Source organism: Larimichthys crocea, chromosome XVII (genome assembly GCF_000972845.2).
Source record: "Larimichthys crocea isolate SSNF chromosome XVII, L_crocea_2.0, whole genome shotgun sequence".
Classification (NCBI taxonomy): Eukaryota; Metazoa; Chordata; class Actinopteri; family Sciaenidae; genus Larimichthys; species Larimichthys crocea.
In genome coordinates this window covers 13,798,281-13,816,192 of record NC_040027.1, presented here as the reverse complement: position 1 = coordinate 13,816,192, position 17,912 = coordinate 13,798,281, and the positions used below count along the sequence as shown (strand labels likewise).

The following is a 17,912-nucleotide window of genomic DNA, read 5'->3' as shown; positions in this document are numbered from 1 at the left end:
CTCAATGTACTGTAGAGCAAAACCAACAATGCAGTTGTTACAGCTGCGGTCAATGCTCTTATGTATTACTTTGCTTGTAGTGTTTATTGTGCATGCTAAGTTAGGTGTGCTCCTGATTGGTTCCAGCTGATGAGGTGTGGTCATAATCATCAACACTTCCTGGAGGCGCATCCCGATCCTGGGTCTCATCTCGAGCTTGCCAACATTCCTCTTATTCCCCTATTGGTACTTGGAGGAATCTCTCAACAGCAGAATGACCAGAACAGAAATTCGGATTAGGAGCGTTTGGTTCCTCAACTGGTTCTGGATCTTTTTAACAGGAAATAAACCTGCCTCTTGTGTGAGCCGTCCGTGGATGATTACAGTGGTACGCAGTGTAAAAAGTTTGGAAACACTGGTTAAGCACGAGGTCTAGAGGTGTGTTTTATTTTGGTTATTAGATAAGTTTATAGTCAGTGGTATGACAGTGGTAGTCCACATTTAGTCCATATTTCCTACTCTGTGACATGAATCTTTAAAAACAGCTCACAAATGTTTGGTTTCATTTTTTAGAAAAGATTTAATAATTTCCTAACAGCTGGGCGGTGTCATTTTATTTACATAGCTATATCACAAATCAAGAGATTTTAAAATCCGTACAGCCTACAAACATTAAGTTCAGTCATTAAATCTGAGAAAACATGTTCTGTTGTTTTTTGAATGTGTGGCTCATTTTAGTACAGAAGAACAAAAAAAATAAGGTTTGAGCCTCCAGCCATAAATTACTTTAACACCAGGAACACATTAAACACATTAATGATGTATAACCATGTAGAGTTCTCCGAGGGTGGAAGTGTCTTTAATTAATTAGATGCTAATTAATGCTGTGATCCAGAGCGCGGCTCTGTAATGGAAACAAAGTGGACAACATAAACAGATTCCCAGTGACTGTAACAAACAGGGGTGTTCCACACTTCAAGCGCGATCCCCCTGGGAGTTTTAATGTGAAACAGCAGTTCCAACAGGAGTACATACATCGATCTGTGTAGTTGGGTTCTAGTTGGCCTGGAGCCCGACTCATTAAAGAGAACATGAAAGTCAGTTTTGCTCTCAGTCGCTGCCAATAAAGACAGTAAGAGTCGAGCAACGGTGCAACTTCAGAGGAAACACTGCTGAAGTACCAGAAAGCTTTCCGCATGAGAGAAGAAATCCTCTCTGCAGCAGCCACGAGAGTTATTTTACGATGCTGTTGTCATTTATTTTGGTTAAGTATCCGCCGACCTCTCTACTTTGCATTTAGTGGTTTTTGACATTTTTAAGATGTTGAGAACTCCCAGAGCTCGAACAGGAAAGTGTAGGTGGACAGAGCAATAATGACCCTGTCAGAAAAGTACAGGCACATTTTTCCAAAATGACCCTGGACAATTATGTAATATATTGGTACCACTTTCAGGTGCAATTTATACAAAGTTCAGACCCTGTGACTGATGCTTTACTAATGCTTTGTACACTGTAAAAAGATCATGAAAAACTCATTTTACAGTAGTTTTCTGTATGTATACAAACTCTAATGTATACAGTTTTCTTTTGTTTTTGTAGAGAAACATTGTGATATTATTTATACAGCATTTCTTTTCTCTGCTTTCTTAAATTACACACACATAAAATGACATATACAATAATAATGTGGTTCATATTAAAATATATTGAAGGTGTTTGATTGTAATAATTAAGGGAAAATCTGTAAAATAACTGTTTCTCTGCAAAACCTTGACTTATATTTCAGTAAATTTATAATTTTTGACATTTTAATTTTTATCATAATTCAACTTGCTTTTGTTTGGCAGCTGCCAGTCATTTGACTAACAATTTTTGGATTGCTATGTTGTGTAAAATCCTTTTTGGCTGGTGCTTGGAAGACCAACCATTTGATTTTTTTTTTAAAAAGCTGCTGAATATCTTTGCTTCTCTTCTCGATATCGAAACAGTTTTCGACATTGACATATCATCACCTTATAATTACATAAAAATATATCAAACTGTTGTATATTTACACATTGGCAGTTACAGGGTCTTCTTTTAGCTCTGTTTTTCGACTATTTAACCGCTCAGTGTTCGACTATGTTCACAAGCTAATCACTAACTCAGCCTGCTGTTTGCCTCCTGCAGCTGAAAGAAAAGTTGTGTTGTGGGCTGACAGCTAAAAAATGAACTGAAACTCACCTTAAAGCTCTGTAAAGCCGAGGGGAGCTACAGACCCAGGTGAGGATTCATCACTAGAAGAGTTTGCTTTCACATACATGACACTAAATATTAATTATAGCCAACACGATGTACTGTACATATGGTCATGTGGACAGACTTGAGAAAATGAGAACCTTTCACCAGCCAGAGAGTTGTCTTTTTGCTTTTTGTTTTACACTGGCTAATTTTACTAACTTTCATCTGAGACAGCTGGGATTTACGGACAATCCGCTCTTACTGGTGAATGTAGCTGCACAAACCATCTCCCTCCCCAGCTCAGAGATTTATTGAATTATAAAGCAATAAAAAATAAATGAAAGTTATTAGAAATCGGTACCAAATATTCACAAAGAATAACAAAATCCAAGTGAGCCAAATGAAAATGAGAAACATCACAACCTTTATTGTTCAAACTGATCTGTGTCTGAATGTTCTGAAAGATAAAGATGACGTTCAAGTTGTCGGGCCGTACAATAAATACAGGTGATATAGTTTCAGCTGGATAAGGTACAAAGATGTTGTCCATTCCATGTAAGAGCATTTACATGATTAAACATTTTCTACATTAAATACGGTTAACTGAACTAAATCATTTAGTTTAAATGTGATCGTTGTTTACACAGTACAATAGATATATGTTTAATGTAAATTTAATCATTCTGCTAATTTCCGATTCAGCTGATGCTGTGTTTGTTTTTTTCAGATTCATTTAGGCAGCTGACAAAAATATTAGACATTAACAGTTATAAAATCCCTTTCACTGGGTATTTAAAATATTATACAACATAAATTTGGTAAACTGTGGGTGAAGTGCCTAAAACAAATTAATCAGTGTCCTGAACTTTAAAGACAAATCAGTGTGATACATATCGAGAGAAGTCTTTTTTTTAAATAGAAAAAACAAAAAACAGACATAGATTTCCAAACAGTCTGACATCACATATGCCAGTTACACCCATTGAGGCAATAGCACCATGAACAGCATTAGGGTACATTCAGACAGGATCAGGCACGGCAGCACATGGCTGCAGGGTCGTGGGGCAGTGTGTGGGTGTGTCTATTTGTGCTGAATGTAACTTTTAGCGTGTAACGTTCAGCTGATTAACCGGCTTTATTGATGCCGGTGCTCGCTCACTTTCATTCACTGTCTATGTCTCTCGACCACTGCAATCTTTCTCTCTCTCTCCCTCTTTCTCTCTCTCTCAAACCAAATTAAACTTCATGTCACTACAGTATTTTTCAGTGTAAACTGCGAACCAGACACATATTTAGAAGCTGGGTACATGAAATAAACAAAGCCAAAACACAACAGATAGAGTATCAGAGTTTAGTCCATGAATCCACCTGGATAGTCTCAGTTTCAGAGACATTTCAGGCTCACTGTGGAGGTTTGTGGTCTGAGCATCTGATTGGCAGGCTGCATTTTTCCAAAAGTTGGATCCAGCTCAAGTTCTCCGGCCCTGCGTCCTGCACCGCCCCAGCCAAGACGCACTACCCCGACTCAAATTAATGGAAAATCCTGCATTTTCGTCGTAGCACCGGATCCTCTGTGAATGTACCCTTATGGAGTGGGACCAGTAAAGACACATTTCCTTCCCTTGGCTTGATTATTTGCTGACGACAAAAAGGTTCTTGACAAAGTTGGAAAACTCAACCCTGTGAAGGTGGAACGGTCACCAAGAAGTAATGCATCGTACTCACGTCGGATGATAGATTCAGCGTTTTGGTCAAAGCTCCTTTCATCAAAAGCATTTTCCAAAATACGGCTGTGTGCTTTATATAGTGCCTGTAATCTGACCAGTCAATCAGATTACGTATCACATTACAGTGAGCTGAATGCTTAGAGCGGTAAAACACACACATGTACACTGTGTCTTTGGCTCCGTACACATGTTGTGGATTACAGGTTCCATCCCAGTCCGATGTGGGTGGCCAGCAGGTAGCACATGCCGATCATACAAGTCATTATCATCATGGGGAATCCTAACCTGTGAGAGAGAAACAACAGATTCATGTCAGGAATTTACATCTTATTCTTACTGAAAATAAAAAAAAACTTTGGTTGCGTCAAGAGGGCATTCAAGTGGAGTTGTTTACTGAAAAAACAACAATGGTGCAAAAATGAATAAAGAGGCACAAGTGGTGAGAAGTTTATAGAGTAGAAAGATGATGCAGAGTGAAAAACACGTTGTTGTGAGTTGAGTCACTGTTGCATGGTGATGCAGTGATGAAGACATCCTGGCTAAATTTCTCAAAGTGGAGCTGGCAGCCTTGGTTGAATCAGCTTATTTATTCTTATATAAAGTCTGTGAAGGTTCTCAGTCGTCCAGGTCATCTTTCTTCAAGGGTTAAATCAGGGACAACTGGACTTGGTTGCAGAAGCATGAAGATATTTCATCTCTCATCCAAGAGGCTACTTCAGTTCTGACTGACTGGAGGGCAGATCCGAATATTTGGACTATACAATGACTGTCGACCATTCCTGTTCAGTCTCATGTTCAGTCCTTTTATGACTTCCCCTGTCCTGATCTGCACTGAGCATGTGAACATCTCTTTATTCTCATATTAAATATTAAAATACCATTTCCCAGCAACACCTACAGAAAACTCTCAAACACTGCCAGGACAAAGTGACAGTGCGAGGTCAAAGTGAGCCACTCAAGATCTTAGCATTCCCTATAAAAGGCCAAGTGATGTTGTAAGTGAGTGTGGTGTCTTGAAGGCGAGCCAAAGAGTGATTAAATATCTACTTAGTAACATAAGTATCTTGCGTGTCTCGTTGGATTGGTAAAAGTTATCTAACCCTGTTTTCTGTTGTTGTCAAAGCTGCAATCTTCTTTTCCTTGGTTTTCTTCTTCAGACTGTCTCCCCATTTTTGGCACAACAACTGAAGAAAGCTGTCCACGAATAAATGTTTGAAGGGTACGGACTTGATGGCACAGCTTTGCTCTACAATTATCAGTCTAATTTAATGTAATTTGCCAAAAGGTCCAGGCAAACCCAATCACTGTATGATTAAGACTATACGTGATAAATTCCTGTTGTTCTTTCATTTCTTTCATTGGATAATTCATTGGACACAGTCCAGAATAAACAAGTAGAGGAGCGCTCAATGTTGAATCAATTAGCCGTCCGCACGCGGCTGACCTGACATTTATAAACAGGTGTCTTTATGCCGTTGTCTTTTCCAGAAGCTAATTTTCTGGTTCGAGGTCAAAAGACAAGAAGCGAATCATTTCAAATGTTTTGTTGTGAAGTTTTTCAGGAGTTCAATAACCTCTTTCCTTTTCTTTTCCACTTCTTCTTATTCTTTTACTGTCAAATTTCATCTGTCTGTTGTATTGTTTTTCTTGTTTTAGAGATATTTAAAAAAAAATAAAAAATCCTATGTGCAATATGTGCAAACTTTCCTGGCCAATAAAACAGATTATTACTCTGATGTGTGACACTTTGCTGAGCCCCACAGGGGTAACTCTCTTTTCACTCAGCCCACTGCACAGGGAGGTCAGAGCTGCACAGCCCTGATGGAGCTGCTTGCTCAAGGACACCTCAGCCTGCTGGTGATAGTTTGCACACTATCTGCTGCTCCAAGAACAGGCCCTGACGAGATGTTAAAACAGGCTTGCATATTATTTGCCAAATGAAATCATATCACGCTTGACCAAAGACTCTTTAAAAGCCTTCAAGTGTACACAAACAAGTCCAAAGTTGGGCGCCTGTGAAAGACTAAAGTTTGTTGTGAGGCCTTTGGGAATTGGCATTTTTAAAAGGCCAGACGTGTTCTCATTCATTGACTGAATTTAGTTAACTTTGTTACGCAAGAGCAGTGATGACTGCCACAAAAGTAACCATGTAAAACTACAATAAGTAGACGATAAGTCAGACTGCTTCACCACTTTTTATTCCTCGGTTCGTATCATGCATTTGCAGTGTGTCCTCAGATGACTCCAGACCTGCAGATGGTTTATCATTTGGATGTCTACCATGTCCTACATGGACACATGGCTGCTCTGAGGGCCAGAGATCTGTTTGCCCCGAGTCTGTGACACAGATCAGTGTTGGAGGACAAAAAGAAACTACAGCACTTCTTGTAAAGTTCGTGTGACAGCGATTTATCTCAAATAGAGAAAGAAGTAATTAAAAGTGTAGCATCCCTACTGAAAAATGAAGAGGATCCATATCGTTAAAATATCATTTAGAGCAGATGTTGCTTACTGCCGTGATTGTGCGATGTGAGATGTGAGGCTGAGTCAACGATAGACTCGATGAATAAGTCAGAACCAAATAAACCTGAACATAATCATAAAACCTGCAGCTGCCAGATCTCACACTGATGGTGTTTATTAACTCTTCCTATTGAGATTAATGACAAAACAGTAAGAGCGAGTTACTTCTAATTCATGGATAATTATAATGATGATGAAGCATGATAACAACCGGCTAATGGGCCACTTGTCTGGTTACTCACCAACATTAAACACAACTTTATATTCGATGTGGTTTAAATGTAGTTTTACCAGCTGGTATACTTTTTGTTTTTCATTATAACCCTCCTGACTAGAAGCCTGGTTCTTGTCAAATGGAAATCTCCCACCATCTACTCATCTCTCACAGATAAAAGAGTCTGTCTAAGTCCTGTTACAGTCTTTGTGCATCTCCTTATGCTCCTGTATCCCGATTCTATATTTTTTTATTGGTTGGACTTCTGTTTATGGCATGAATGATTTTGTTGGATTGTTATTTTGTGTTTACCTGACTCCTTCTGTTCACTCTAGCATTTGGACGCTCACTTCTTGAACTCAACATGACAGCATCTTCTTCATTTCCTTTCTATGCCCTCACTTTTGTAATCATTTTATAACTCAATTTAGTAAAACTACCAAAATTCAATAAACAAACCTTTCAACAAAAAAAAACATTCATTACACTGATGTGTCTTTCACTGCAATAACCACTGCAGCACACAGTCAGATCTGAAAGGGACTCAAAGACATTTATGTGAAATGGCAAGGTTAAATGCGCAAGCTTGATTTTTTTAGAGCGGTCCAAAAGGTTACACGTCTCTTTGCTGTGTGTGTTTTCTGTTTACCTGAGCAGGACTGCTTCACAAAGGATTGTAAGACCCAGAGATTTTGGTTCAGTTAACACTAATGTTCAGTGTTTGATGACTGTTGAGTCATAGGTGCTTCTTGTTTTAGCTTTGAACTTTCTTATATGTACTCTGTTTAATGGAAAAGGTCATGTAAAAGACAAAGATGTATTTTTACCAGAAATGTGACTTTTTGGCCACAAAGACAGATTAATTGATTAAACTGTACCCAATATATATAATACGATGAATCACAAAGTATTGTAACTATCTAACATGATCACTCATTAAATTACTCATTCAAGTAATGTAATAAAGTTTGCTGCTTTTGGCTTTTGCTGAAAAAATAGTTTCAAAGTGTATTTCATGGTGCTTATATTCACCATATTAGGTGTTAATTGGTGGAGTGAAACTTTGAACTTTAATTAAAGATGCCCCATGTGGTCAATTATTTTTGACAGCTGGGAAAAGTTAAATATTTGGACGACTTCACATCTCACGGAAAAAAAAAAGAGAGGCACTTAATGCAGCGCTGCCCTAGTTAACTCGTAATCAGTGTTTGTTTTGCTGCATCATAAATTAGTCAGATAAATAAATGTAACACAACAAAATAAAATGCAATTCCACACGAACGGAAAAATACAAATAATACAGGAAAAGGCATACAGCAGAAGAAAATGAGTTGTGTGTCTGTTCCTTTATATAAGTCCTCTGAATCAGAAGACATTTCAAAGCTGCTTTTCAAGGTGACCTTTCAGAATGTCTCACAAATCGAGTCTTTTGCACTGAAGAAGCTCAGAAAAGGATACAAGACATTCAAAGGACCTCAAATTAAAGAGTAAATGTTGTATGTGTGTGTGAGTGCATATCTGATAATTGTATGTTAATGTATTGCTCTTTATTGCTACAACTATTTCTTCATACGGATGAATAAAGTTATGCAGTTTCCATTTAATATGCATGTAGAAATGTCAAATATGTACTTGAACTAAGGATTAATGAGGCTAGTCAAGCACTTAAGCTCATTAATAATGATTTCAATACGGCGTGGCGGTGCATTTAAATTCAAACTTTCTGTGTGGCCAGCTGAACCGAGTTGCAAAGGTCAGCGTGATTATAATTTTTTATTTACACATCAAAGGTTTAATAAGGGGTGATTAATGAGGGAAACCTCCAAGAAATATGTTCCACAAAAATAACAGGATATGGTAGACATGTCAACCGGCTAAACAAAGATCTGCCGTGATCTGCCGAGAACTTGACCTTTCACTTGCTTGTATTTAGCATTCTGTCCCATCCATCATAAAACCTCCTTTTAGGACACGCTGAGAAAATGGCTTTCCCCTCCTGTTAAACATTTGGCAGCAACAACTGTTAATTTGCCATTTAGCAACAAGCTACATAACTCCACATTTACAGTAATTCTAGTAATAACAACACACAGATGGTGTTTGAAACTATTTAATTCATGGTGATCTTCCTGATTGATTTGAATCTCTGTCCCAAAGTCCCTGTTCATCCTCTACATGCCCTCTCTTTGTAACCTCATGTGTACTTCTACGCCGACGATGTCCACCTCTACGTATCATCTCTGCAACCCATCCCATCCATGACCAACTTCCTTAACTTATATTAAACCATGCATGCAAGCCAACTTTCTCAGGCTGAATTGTGGAAAATCTGATATGATCAGCACTCTCTCTCTATCTCCTTCACCTTACAGCCATAACCTCTGAATAATCTTTCATTCAAACACTCACTCTCTCCTCTTCAAACAGCTCCGCTGGCTCCCTGAACTACAGTGCATTTGATTCAAACTTCTTTCTAGCTCACTGTTCTTCTCCGACCCCACACTCCTAAAGGCCGAAATGACAACTAACAGAGTTTATCAGCTGTGGCTAGCTAGCTTTAGGCCAATGACAGTACAATGAATTAATTGGAAAGCGCGTACGCTACATATGTCAGACATTATTAACCAATGTGGTTAATTATTATAGTAAAGCCAACAAGTTTGGCTTTACTATAATAATGTAAGACCGATTGTTAGACTTTTATGCAAAGTGGTGTTACTGCACAGAAATCCTCAGACCAGTAACCCACACCGCTCATCCTCAGGGTAAAGAATCGATGCTTCTCCATAGCTGGATAGTAATGTAGCATTCAGTGGTGTAGATGGAGGGTTACAACAGCTCAGTGGTGTGTACTGTATATATTGATCTGTAGATGGAGAATAAAGTTCACTCCATACTGTGCTGCTGCTGAGCATATATAATATAACTGTGTAGACTGAGGAGAATGCAGTGGTAACATACTGAAATTATACTCCAAACACATTTAATATGTAAAAAGGTTTAACAAGGTCAAGCCTTTAAATAACTCATTAACATGAGACCGGTGTGATTTTTTTAATCTTTTTATCTTTAAGTGGAATGAATGTCCACTTAAGATGGATGGAGTGAGGAATCTCTGAACTGTTATCATAAGCAGACAAGTTGAGGTCACCTCTACGCGAGTGAATCTCTTTCTGCTGAGCAATACCCGTTCCACCATCACAGGCACAGTATGAGGGGACAGGGGGCAGATGAAAAACCTGCCACAATACGGCACAGAGAGGAACACGGTTCAACCTTGTCTGAAAGTTCCCCCATCATACCTTGTGATCTTACACGTTGATTTAATTGCATATGACGGAAGCTCTTTGAAAGTCCCGATGCAATCTCAAAGACTTTCTTTAGATAAACCAGAGGGACGTCTAACTGTGGGGGCTGTGTGCTTGACACAGGACATCACTGCCTTCTATAACAATGTTTGACCAGTGCTGTTTATTAAACACTATGATCCACAAAGCGATTAGGCTGTACTGAAAATATCCTCTGTACCTCCAAAAATATATAGGCACTTCACATTATGTAACCTTTTTTAGTGTGAGTATGGCACATGTTAGGTTTCTTGCAAATGTAGGTAATACACCTGGAGTCTCTCGTGCCCTGCACAGGTCTCAGAGAGCTCACATTGTTTAATGTCATTTGAATTGGAGGCTGTTTGTTTACTGTGCCACTCTACTAAAGTAAAAATAAAAAAATTGAAGAGTGGGTCAGGGTGTTTTTTCAGTTTCAGTTTCAGTTTCAGGTTTCAGTTTTTGATTATAGGTCTTGATATAGGTGGTTTGCTTCACAAGTCCTTCAAGGCTGTGAGGAAACACTCCACGCCAGAGAGGAGAAAATGACCTCAGGTAACAATAGTTTGGGCATGTTAGTCTCTCTGTGGCCCGCAGAAAGAACTGAGTCACAGTTTAAAAATGAATTTAGATCAAAGTCAGGAAGTGTGATACCCCTGTATTTCAGGGACATATCGTACAGCTGTGGTTACTGGATACTTTTGGATTTTACATAAAACAAATTTGTTGTTGAAGTTTTGTCAAAGATTGATCCAGATGTTCCAAGACTTTTTGACTTTTTGTGTAACACTGGTCACAAACACTGGTTATTGTACATTGTTGTGTCGCTACATCTACTGTAAAGTTAAACTATGACCAGTATTGCCTTATTTTTTATTACCCAAGCTCTAATATGTCTTATGTGTTTTATTTGTTCATTTTATAGGATGCAGTTTTATGATTATTTTCATTCTCAATACTTTCCGGGTTTTACCTTTTGTTATGAAAGTTGCTCTATAATTGTTCTTTATTATAATATATTACTTCCTCCATCCTCATTCAAGAGCTGTAAGTCTCAAGCATCCGAGCACTAACAATGGCTCATACCCTGCCGGCTGGTCTGTGTGCCGTACAGTACATATAGAGTACTGTGGGTGCTTTTGTGATGCTCTCCAGGTTAATGGTTTGAGGAGAGGAGGATGATTAGGGCCTAGAGGCATGAAAGAAGCAACAGGGACCATACCATCTAACCGCTGAGCTATTCAGTGCCACTCATTTTCCTTTGTGATGGTCTATCAAAAAGGCATCATGTCCCTGTGGGTTCATCTGGGCCCTCAGTGTAACCACCTGATACAGCACTAGTCAGTCCCAGCTGCCTGGAGTCATAGACAGACAGACTCTCCTCCTTACCTGTCTCTCTGAACAGCTGTGACCCTTGCCACAGACAGCCAATTACAGGCAGTGCTTCAGCCCGAGAGCAAAACTGTAAACACAGCTACAGAGGTACAGCTGACAGGCTGCAACTGTTTTTATTGATCTCAGTGAAACCCCATGCAGATGGACAATCCTGAGACTTTTCAGTGCGGAAAACGAATTTGTCAGCATACACTACCATCTACATAATACAGCGAGAAGGAAACAAGAAACTGACAATGACATGGTAATTGCTTTCTTTACAACACCTGTCGTGATCCAGCACCAGCCATAATATCACTACCTGCTGCTCCTCCTGCTACAGGAAACCACGAACAGACAGACAAAATATCAATGAACTAGTTCTTAGCAACCAACCACAGAAAACTGAACTCCCCTAATGTTAAAACCTAATGAAAACAGTCTTTTATTGGCTTTTGATTGACTGATGGATGGTCACGTCCTTATGAGGTCTAACCCCTGGATTCCAGCAGGCATGGCTCCGTGATGCTGCAACCGTGCCGCTTTTTTAATTCGTTCCCCACACGTCTTCAAACCCCACCAGGAGCGTTTCAGAAGCGTTTTGCCTGGCAAATTTTGTTAACTTGCTCGGATTTGGTCATTTTTCTTTGGTTTCTGTGCTGCCACCATGAGTAAGTAGGCTACGTAGTTAAAAAGTTTCCCTTTTGTCTGTTTTCTACTCTGTTCTGCCTGATGCATGTACAGAAAGATGAAGGAGGTAACAGCACTAACCAGGCTACAGAGGGAATGGAGAGAGAGTTGCATTACGGAGACGTGGTAGCTTTCAACTTGTGAGAGACAAACAGGAAAGCAGGGAGAGAGAGAGAGAGGACAAGATGAGCCCACTCTGCCAGTTGAGCCACCAGGATGCCCCTATTTATTTATCTTCTTATCTTGTCTTATTCTCCACTGAGAGCTGCTTCCCAGACACTTCTGAAACGTGTCACAATGCTTCTGCTGTAATCACAAACATTGTCTAGAGCAGCTGCGATCAACACCGCTTGCCGCGGTGCAGCTGGAACAAGTCCCATCGATCGTGATCGAGCCTTAACACAAGAGACGAGACGGGATCATCCTCTGGTCAACTGAAATCACATGATCAACTTAAACTGAAACTGTGGAAGAGTGTCTGTGTTTCACGTACATATGATCTGTTACAGAGCAAAACCCCATGAGAAACTCACTCGCTCTCTCTTTCATCATTACATGTGTATAAAGTGTGTATATATATATTTATATTATAAAGTGCATAAATCAATAACGTGCACTTTGCAAGAAATTGCATATTATGCCTAATCAGACTCATATTCAGCCGCCTTTCAAAATCACTGACCACTTCCACTTCTCCGACAAGCAAATTGCAAAGTATTTCTGGCTGTTACGTCACCAGAATGAAAATTATTAGTGTGCAGGTGGCAACTGTGGCCTACTTACCATCCTGCTTCACATAAAATGACATTCACTTGGGTATGTTTCTTTTTTTTTTTAAACCACTAGAGAGTCCTCAAATCACATGTGTTTCACTCAATATCACTTCAGTCAGTCACACATGTGTTTCAGTGTTGATGCTTAGGGGCGGCAGTGGCTCAGTCTGTAGGGATTTGGCTCGGAGGATGGTTCAAGTCCAGCATGTACCAAAGTATAAAGGATGGACGTGGAGCCAGTTCACCTCCTTCAAGGTACCGAACCCCCAACTGCTTCCAGGGCGCTGCTATGTGTGGCTGCCCATCACCCCACCATCTCTCCACATTTGCGTGTGTGTTGTATTTCGAGTAAAATGCATAGAAAAACTTGAGGGATCAATAAAGTATCTATTCTATTCTATCTTGCTTTTAATGAGTCAGTGTTCTGAGACCACTGAGCACCTTTTGCTACAGATAAAACACTCTTACTGCAGTAAATATTATTAAACGATAATACATCATGTCTGCCACTGCCCTACGGTTGCAGCATGGCAACCATGCCATCCTAACCTGGACACTAGCGTCTGGATGGAGGCTAAATAATGCTCCAAAGTTTGGCAAAAGGTGTCATTTGTCCTCTCCCCTCAAGACATGAAAATGGGTGCTCTGGGTACCCACGAGCTTCAACTTTTACAGATGTGTCCACTTTATGCTAATCCTGTGCAGCTTTAGGCAAAAATCATGCAGAATAAATGTTAGTGTTATTTTCACCTAGTATCTTTGAATATTTCTGCATAATAAAGTCTCTAAGCAGTATTTGAAGTGCATAACTTGGGTATGACTTGAAGGACTCAAAACAGTAATCCCCATAGTAACTTGTCACTGTATAAAATGAACTATGATGACCTCTAGGATAATCACAGCCTCATGAAACTGTACAACGAGAAAGTAGAGACCCGGGGCGTTCAGAGGATGGGTGGCTTTCCAGAGTCTATTGACCATCAGGGAGCATTTTCCAGAAGAGAAGCGCTCACCATCCAGTCACCAAACAAGAAGAAAATCTCCAAAAGTCAAAAAAACCTTTGATGCCAAATAACAGCAGACATTTCACTGTGGTCTTCCTCAAAGTCTTTGTGTCTTTATGTGGTATTTTGGTGGGATTGTGAATAATTTATGATTGGTCAAATGTGGTACCGATTCTGGTGTATCAAACGGTATCAAACCAAAAACTGCTGCAACAACTTTTGAGACGTAGCTGAGCATGGGAATCATATACTTGTTTTATAATGAGAAAAACCCTTATACACTCTGAACTCACAGTTTTTGAATAGGCAAATAAACAAAACAAAATGCTACATATTATTATTATTATTATCTTACATATCATGACATATATGATGAGGAAAAACTTAACCCTAAGTAGTATCTAAAATTTATTTTATCTCCCCGTAAAGATACAAATATGTTTATTGTAAGGAAGGATGAGTGAAAGATGAGTGTTTTCATTCCTTTAAGGTTCATTGCAACTAATGTTAATTGTGTTACTGTGATATTTTCAGAGAGTAAGATCAGCTGGTAACTCTTCAGAAACCAGTACTCAGACTTCCAGCAACAGGAGGAGGAGAGCAGAGCAGCCTCTGCCTCATGATGCACATTTCAATGAATGAACAGGACTCTGGGGAAAGTTTGGCATTTGCAAATCAGGATCTGAACTGTGAGACTTTTCTCTAAATGTTCTCAGGCCACTCCAAACATATTTTTGGCACCTCCTATTGTAGCATATGATGGACATTAACATGCAAATAGTGGTGCAGGATTCACACATTACCCCAAGAGGTGAAGTAAAAATAAAACAACTTTATGGTGTTTAGGACTTTTTGTTATAACTTTGGACTGCTTGACATTGACATGTTTAGTGTTGTTAAAGGAAAGAGGGCTAACCTGAAGAACTCCATGAAGGAAAAGCCGTAGCCGTGTTGCTCAGCAATTCCTGCGCACACAACGTTGGCTGATGCTCCTATCAATGTGCCATTCCCTAAACAGACAGGAAAACAACATTAAGGATAAACAACATTAAATTAAATCTCTAGAAATTTTATATTATCCAGCTCTGAGTTCAGTGGCACATAAAACATTTTTTCACCCGTCTCTAAGTATTTTCACACATAATCTAGTATAAACTTTTACTTTTTCAAATTTACTGCAGATATTTTGACAGTCAGGGTGCGTATCCATCCTGCCGCTCGATACCGCTCACATCTCAAAAGGTGTCAGTGTGGGGATGGAGCTGGGCGGCAGCGACATCATACCGCCGATCGATACGGTCCTGTCACAGTACAGTTGATTACACTGAAACACTGTGACAGCCGTCTAACTCTCTCTCTCTCTTTTCGCGTCCTTCCCACCCAAACAGAGCCACGCTGTGCTGAAGGGGGACGGCCCGCCGGGGTGTGGTAGAGCCTGAATAAGGCATGGTTTGAGGGGCCTTGAGCTGCTTTTGCAAAAAGCACAGTCTGACATCCCCAGGGGAGTGTCACAGCTGTACAAAGTGTGGCTGTCACCTGGAGCATATGATGTCTCTTTCTGGCAGAGGCCATCAATAAAGATCAACACCTTTCAAGCAGGGATAGGTCCCCAGTGACTGTATTTTAAGCCCAAAGCCAAACAGTCATCGCCTATTTTATACTTTATACTTTGTTACATGAAGAGGATAAATAGAGGCTTACCACCAAGACAGGCTCCCATGGCTAAGGCAAAGATGAGAGGTTTTACTGGCAGGTTCACATCTGCATCCTGACTGAGGTTGATGAGAACTGGAATCTGTGAGTACAAAGATGAATTATTGAAAATGTACACTGACTTTTCGCTGCTTCAGTTCAGTTCAGCGTCTAACCAAACACATACAGTATGATGGGTTTTACATGCAACATACAGCAGGTGATGAGCCAGATCGAATGCCAGCATGATGACAGTGTGTACTCGACCTTGTTGTTTTAGCATTTTGTGAAGACTGTTGGATTATTTACTGAGGGAACTTACTCAAATTTCTGAATAAATGAAACATTAAAGCTTTCATGTGCAGCGTAGTAGAGAATGTTTCCATTTGTTCCTGGTGTGAATATCCCTCTCACAAACCATGCTGCTAACAGAGCATGCATGCACTGTACAAAGCCTTGCATCAATCAAAATGTCTTCCCCTGTTCGGGAAAGCGAATCCTCAGAGTATTTGATGAGAGAAGGTGCTTAAAGTTCAACATTATGAGAAATACACTTATTCACTTTACATTAGATGCTGTGTCACCAACTACTTGTTAACTTAGCAGAATGCAAAGACTAAAAATAGCTAACTTTGTCTGACTCAGTCACTAGACCTCACTGTAAATACTGTAAATTCTAAAGCTAAAAGCTTGTATATATTTTTAGATTTGTATATTGTTATTTTATATTTTTTACATCTTTTACTTATATTTTATATTTCACGTTTATGCTGTTTGCATCGGGTTAAGAGGGAAACGAAGTTTCAATACTCTGTATGTCCTGTACATATAGCAGCACTGACAATAAAGGTCACTTGACTTGACAAAGCATAGACAGTATAAATATTCTCATTTCACTTTCAGTAAGAAAGCAAATAAGGATATTTGTCAAGTATCAAACTTTTTCTTTTTGGTAAATTACTTTTAAAAGAGCCTCTAAATTGATTCATTTATGAATTCATTTTGGTCTTAATGGGGAACAATTCAGTCAACCGTGACAGTCGGGACATGTGCACTGAAAAAATATCATTGTATTTGGGTGTATTTACGGAGCAGCTGTAGAGAGGAACTGAAAATGTGCAGCACACTTTTAAGTTTCATTTAATGAACAAATACAAAATGTATGATCGGGATAACTTGTTGAAAATTTTGTCTGACTGTGTCGTGGCTTCAGCTTACAGGTTTTGGACTGTTTCTTTAATAAGTCATGTGACTTGTTTGAACTGTGTGTGTGTGTGTGTGTGTGTCTGTGTGATTTCATAAGGATATACTGGAGTGTGAAATTAAAGCATCAAGCTGAAGCCTCTTACCATGGTTGCAGTGAAGGGAATGTTGTCAATGAGAGATGAGGCCAGAGCCGAGACCCACATCACCAAGATAATGGCTATAGCCAAGCGCTGGTCCTCTGGCACCGCCTGAGAGGGGAGATAATAAGAGCCAGAGATAACTGTTACTTTCGTTGACACTCAGACGCACAAACCAAACCCCCCCCCCCTCCCTTTCAGCCCGTGATTTAAATCAAACACACCAATTATGTTCATTCTTTGACACTGAACCTCTCGTCGGGGAGCCGAGCCTTAGACGATGAAGCTGTTTGAGTGCGTGACAAGACCACAGGTGGTGTTGCTGGTGGTGGTCTCTTTTGAGTTTTATCTCAGAGCTCTGCTGTACACACACGCACACAGCGAGGCCAATTCTCCACATGTGACAAGCATGATGCTGTTTGAACCCTCTCAATAGTCTCTTCTCTCTTAGACATGCATGGACAGGTTAAAACAGGCAATATCTCGTCCTTTCACCTGTCCCCTACTTGTATCAACAGAGAAAGGCCATGCAATTCACTCTCAGCATGCTGTCCATTGTTTGGGGAGGCTGTGCAGGTCAGAAACCATGAATAGCACACCACCTGTCATGTGTGATTATTAGACTTACAGAGGCTCGCGGTCTAAACATGAGCTGACGTACCTATTACTGGCGCAATTCTCTACTAAGAGACACATCGCTTGCATGATGCACACAGGCAAGAATATGGGTGAAAATAGCCTCAGACCTCTTCGAGCGTTGACAGGAATCAGATGTAAACAAAATAATTGAATTCAGAGCCGTGCAGAACAAAAGGATCAATATGCATGAAATGCAATATCGTGTCACCTGTGCCCAATTATCAATCGTGCCAGTCGCACGGAGCCCTGAGAGATGATTGGTAAGTGTGGGAATCAAAAGGGAAAAACTCACTTTTATAAGCAGCGCTGTCTGTTCTCCAATGTAGTCGATAAGCTGCAGCTGAGCTAAAGCCTGAAAAATGAAGAGGAGAGGATTAATATGGGGGGGGTCTGAGCAGAGTTAGTTAT

General features: G+C 39.9%; 1 protein-coding gene across 1 annotated transcript in view; it reads right to left on the bottom strand.

Moving 5' to 3' along the window:
* Positions 1–2,602: 2,602 nt before the first annotated feature.
* The window catches only part of oca2 (oculocutaneous albinism II), a 43,322-nt gene continuing 28,012 nt past the window's right edge, over positions 2,603–17,912 (bottom strand). Inside the window, exons 20-24 of the mRNA XM_027289898.1 lie at positions 17,797–17,856; positions 16,872–16,976; positions 15,532–15,625; positions 14,747–14,840; positions 2,603–4,211 (exon numbers count right to left, since the gene is read on the bottom strand). Coding sequence (XP_027145699.1) covers positions 4,124–4,211; positions 14,747–14,840; positions 15,532–15,625; positions 16,872–16,976; positions 17,797–17,856 — 441 coding nt within the window. The 3' untranslated portion in view covers positions 2,603–4,123. The remainder of the gene's footprint in view (positions 4,212–14,746; positions 14,841–15,531; positions 15,626–16,871; positions 16,977–17,796; positions 17,857–17,912) is intronic.